A 5183-nucleotide genomic window follows, 5' to 3' on the forward strand; every position below is an offset into this window, starting at 1 on the left:
AAGAATGGCCAGACTTCGGCTCCGCTATTTTGGTCATGTTGTAAGAAGGGACCATTCCCTGGAGAAGGATGTCATGCTTGGTAGGGTCGAGGGTCAACGAAAGAGGGGGAGGCCTTCAACGAGATGGATTGAACGATGGCTGCAATGATGGGCTCAAGTATAGCAGGGATTGCGGGGCTGGCGCGGGATCGGGCGGTGTTTTGTTCTGCTGTGCATGGGGTCGCTATGAGTCGGAAACGACTCGACGGCACTTAACAACAACAACAACATATGTGAACACATAGAATGTGAATTGCTTTCTGCAAAGGATATAATATGTTCATTATTATTATAAAAATAGAAAGCACAAACTGGAGGATTTAAAAACATTAGTAAAAATAGAAGAACCTCCCTTCACTACTGCCTCCCACACAAATTTGATCAAGTTGTTAGTACCTATAAATTCCTGGACAATTATGTACTCATATAATAATATGAGTACATATGTAAGGGGGTAAAGTGAAATTCTGAGGACATTTCAGTTCACATTAACATTTGTCAACAGTAGTTTTTTGGTGGGATGTGGTGGCTTAAGGATTCTATTAATCAAACATACAAGATGTGGTAAGAGTGTCACATTCAAAAAGTTCAGGAACCAATACTTTTCATCAAGCCTGCATTCACCTGCACAGGCTAAAAGATGAAATTTCTCAGAACAATACCTTGGCAAATAAGGCAAACCAATTTTCTATTGTGAATATGTTAAACCCAATGAAGTTTTCTTAACTTCTTTATTTATCAAGAAATGTGCACAAATACCTTTGTTTTGGAGGGATCTGTAAATGCTCAAAGTATAACTGGCCCACAGAGTTTATGCTCATCACAACATCTTCAGACACCAAGTCTACCTTGAATGGGTCTGCAGTAATATGAAACTTCAGATCTCCTTTTCTATCTGTCAACACTAGATTGTTTGTATCCTCTGAGCTCGAAACCAACCTAGAAAACAAGAGAAAAACAAAGAGGTATAGATGATATACCTATGTAAGATTATAGCTATTGGAAACCCTATGAAGTACAGTACTACTCGGACACACGTAGGGTCGGTCGCCAAGAGTCAGAATTCACTCAAAGGCAATGGATTTGGTTTCTGGGTTATAGGCTTACATGGCTTGATGAGATTCTCAATTCAAATTAATTAATTGTTGTTGTTAGGTGCTGTTGAGTTGGTTCTGACTTACAGTGATCCTCTGTACAACAGAACAAAACACTGCCCAGTCCTACACCATCTTCACAATCATTGGATGGACTGTTACAATGTTTTGGATCCCCAGGGATTATGTTAGCTCAGAGCCAGCACTTAAAATCCCTAAAAAAATCTAATAGTTTCCTTTTTATGTGACATAGTGTGGTAGTGAAGGTTATGTGTCAACTTAGCTGGGCCTGGTTTTGAGTGGCTGGGCAGCTGGATACAGTTATTCCCCAGGATGAGACTGGTAATCAACTAGATTGTGAAATCTACTGTTAGCAGCTGAGTAGCTGCCTAAGAGATGTAGTCTGCTTCCAGTATATAAGAAGCAGCTTTGAGAAAGGTCTCTAGCTTTTTGGCACACCTGGATCCTGCATTTGGCTGAGTCTTCATCTTAGTGGCATGCCATGTTGTCTGCTGGTCTTAAAATTGTTTTGGGACTTGAACTAGAGGCCTGCCATGTTGCTTGATAATCTGGGGACCATTTTACTTGTTGACCTTGGGTTTTTCAACCTCAGCAGTCAGCAGCTGCTTGAGTTAAGCAATGGCTCCAGCTTCAGGGGGCCAGGAAAAAGAGGCAGAGCTAAAGCCCAAGCTCAAGGGGCCTTCACCCAACCCCTAGTGCTGGACAATGAATAAGGAAGAGTGAAGAAGAGTTGATGCTTTTGATTTGTGGTGTTGGCAGAGAATACTGAAAGTACCGTGGACTGCCAGAAGAATGAACGAATCTGTCCTGGAAGAAGTGCAGCTGGAATGCACACCCACGTTCATCGCAGCACTATTTACAATAGCCAAAAGATGGAAACAACCTAGGTGTCCATCAACTGAAGAATGGATAACCAAGCTATGGTACATACTCACAATGGAATACTGTTGTTCTTGTTATGTGCCATTGAGTTGGACCCGACTCACTGCGACCCCTCCTTGGGTTTCCGAGGCAGTATCACTACAGAAGTAGATTGCCCCACCTTCCTTCTGAGGAGTGGCTGGTGAGTTTGAACTGCCAGCCTTCTGATTAGTAGTCAAGTGCCTTAGGTACTATGCTACCAGAGCTCCTCAATGGAATACTATGCAACCCTAAAGAATAACGTGGAATCTGCAAAACACTGCATAACATGAATGAACTTGGAGGACATTATGCTGAGTTACATAAGTAAATCACATAAGGACAAATATTGTATTAGTCCGTTATTATAACAAGTCAAGGAAAGGTTTATATATGGAAGGAAGTTTTCTTTGTTGGTTACCAGGGGTGGGAGGATAGGGTAGGGAAAACTGTTAGATAGGTAGAGACAAGATTGATTTGGGTGAAGAGAAGGGCAATGTACCAAATGTGAGTGATCAACATGGTGCCATTGAGGAAGAGGAAGGCATAGAGAAGTACATGGGAGGTACAGACAACAAAGATGAACCCTTTTGCACATACAGTACTGTGTTGTAAGTGAAGGCAAACATGGCTATATGGGTGGATAGATGGGTGGACAGGCTGAACTATTAGGAATGTCTGTGCAGGGGGTAGTGTGCCCATGACCATGTATAGGGTTGGCAGACAATGTTTCTACAAGTGTATTTGTATGTTCTGTAAGAATTCCCAGGTGTATAGTAGAACTGACAAGGGACAAGGTTGTGGTCATTTCTTGGCCACAGCCAGCTACCCAGAAGGAGCAAGTAGTTGAACCTGTGGGCTCAGGACCATAGTCGCAGGGGACATCAAGGTCAATTGGCATAACACACTACACAAAATATTGTTCCACCTCCTACTGTGGTGAGTAGTGACTGGGGTCTTAAAAGGTTGCAAGCAGCCATATAGATGCAACAATGGGTCTCTCCTCATCCAGAGCAAAGAAGAATGAAGAAAACCAGAGATTCATGGAAACAATTAGTCCAAACAACTGGTACACTATGCAATCCTTAGCCTATATGACTATGAGACCAGAAGAACTAGATGGTGCCCAGCTACCATTGTCAATCCCTCGGAGGGGGATCTATGTAGGAGATCCTGGATAGAGTGGGAGAACAATGTGGAACAAAACTCAAAATCATTTAAAAAAAAAAAAAAAAAAAAGAGGGATCAGGTTTGCTGGCCTGATAGAGCCTGGTGGGATCACTGAGAGTATGGTCCCTAGCTGCCCTTCAGGTCTGGAATTGAACCCACAACTGTGGCTTCCAGCCAAAGACAGGCATATGAGTTGAAAATTTGCCTGAAGTAGATATACTCTTTGGAGAGAATAATCATGGGAGAAAGAAGGGCTGTTTATGCACAGGGAGACAGCTCAGGGGGCAGGAGTGCATGAAGGGATGGACACAGGGAAAAGGTAACTATGGTGAGGAAGTGGGAGGGGAGCTGTTGCATTGTGGTAAATTGTAGTCAATGTCATGAGACAAAGTGTATGTGAACTGCTATATGGAAAGTGAATTTTCTCTGTAAACTTTACCCAAATCACAATTTAAAAAAAATAAATAAATAAAAGTGCAGCTGGAATGCTCCTTGGAAGTGAGAATGGCCAGACTTCGTCTCATCTAGTTTGGTCATGTTGTCAGAAGGGACCACTCCCTGGAGAAGGATATCATGCTTGGTAAAGTGGAGGATCAACAAAAAAGGGGAAGGCCCTTTTTTTTTTTCAAGGCCCTAGCCCTTTGAACTCAGACTTCTAGCCTCCTAAACTGTAAGAGAATAAATCCCTATTTGTTCAAACCATACATTTGTGGTATTTTCTGTTAGAGCAACACTAGAGAACAAAAACACATAGCTACTTTGGTTAAGTTGTATAGCTTTCTTTAAAGAAAGGAAAAAGAGTTTATGTTCATATTATGAACTTGCAGTGTCCTTCTCCATAAATTCTAGGGCTCCTCTTAAAGCAAGAAGCTTGGAATCTAGAAACTAACTCTGGACTTGGTTGAGAGGCTATGTGTCACTTTTCACTAAACCTGTTGTTGTTAGGTGCCATCGAGTTGGCTCTGACTCATAGTGATCATAGGTACAACAGAACGAAATACTGCCTGGTCCTGTGCCAATCCCATAATCCTTGCTATACCTGAGCCCATAAATGCAGCCACTGTGTCAATCCATCTTGTTGAGGGCCCTCCCCTTTTTTGTTGACCCTCCACTTTACCAAGCATGATATTCTTCTCTAGGGAATGGTCATTTCTGACAACATGACCAAACTAGGTGAGATGAAGTCTATCCATTCTTGCTTCCAAGGAGCATTACAGTTGCACTTCTTCTAGGACAGATTTGTTCATTGTTCTGGCAGTTCACGGTACTTTCAGTATTCTTTGCCAACACCACAACTCTAAAGCATCAACTCTTCTTCGCTCTTCCTTATTCATTGTCCAGCTTTCACATGTATGTGAGGTGACTGAAAATACTGTGGTTTTGGTTAGGTGCACCTTAGTCTTCATTTGAAAGAGGTCTTTTGCATCAGATTTTCCCAGGGCAATACGTCATCTGATGTCTTCATTGCTGCTTCCATTGGTGTTGATTGTGGAACCAAATAATATGAAATCCTTGACAACTTCAGTCTTTTCTCCATTTATCATGATGCTGCTTATTGTTCCAGTTTTGAGGATTTTGTGTTCTTTATGTTGAGGTGTAATTAATTCTTGCAGACTGTAGTCTTTAATCTTCATCAGTAAGTGCTTCAAGTCATCTTCACTTCAGCAAGCAAGGTTTGTGCTGGCTACATGTTGCAGGTTGTTAATGAGTCTTCCTCCAATCTTGATGCCATGGTCTTATTCATACAGTCCAGCTTCTTGGATTATATGCTCAGCATACAGATTGAATAAACATGGTGAGAGGACACAACCCTGACACAAGCCCTTCCTGATTTTAAACCATGCAGTATCCCCTTGTTCTGTTCAAATGACAGCCTCCTGGTCTATGTATAGGTTCCTCATGAGCACAATTAAGTGTTCTGGAATTCCCATTCTTCTCAATGTTATCCATAATTTGTTA

The 5183-nt window shown here is 41.9% G+C and overlaps 1 protein-coding gene across 1 annotated transcript in view; it reads right to left on the reverse strand.

Moving 5' to 3' along the window:
* GANC (glucosidase alpha, neutral C) overlaps nt 1-5183 on the reverse strand; it is a 109745-nt gene that overhangs the window by 68424 nt on the left and 36138 nt on the right. The window contains exon 5 of the mRNA XM_042783698.1: nt 799-978. Coding sequence (XP_042639632.1) covers nt 799-978 — 180 coding nt within the window. The remainder of the gene's footprint in view (nt 1-798; nt 979-5183) is intronic.

The sequence above is a fragment of the Orycteropus afer genome, unplaced genomic scaffold, assembly GCF_000298275.1.
Source record: "Orycteropus afer afer isolate SDZICR_OR568_19922 unplaced genomic scaffold, OryAfe1.0 scaffold00026, whole genome shotgun sequence".
Lineage (NCBI taxonomy): Eukaryota > Metazoa > Chordata > Mammalia > Tubulidentata > Orycteropodidae > Orycteropus > Orycteropus afer.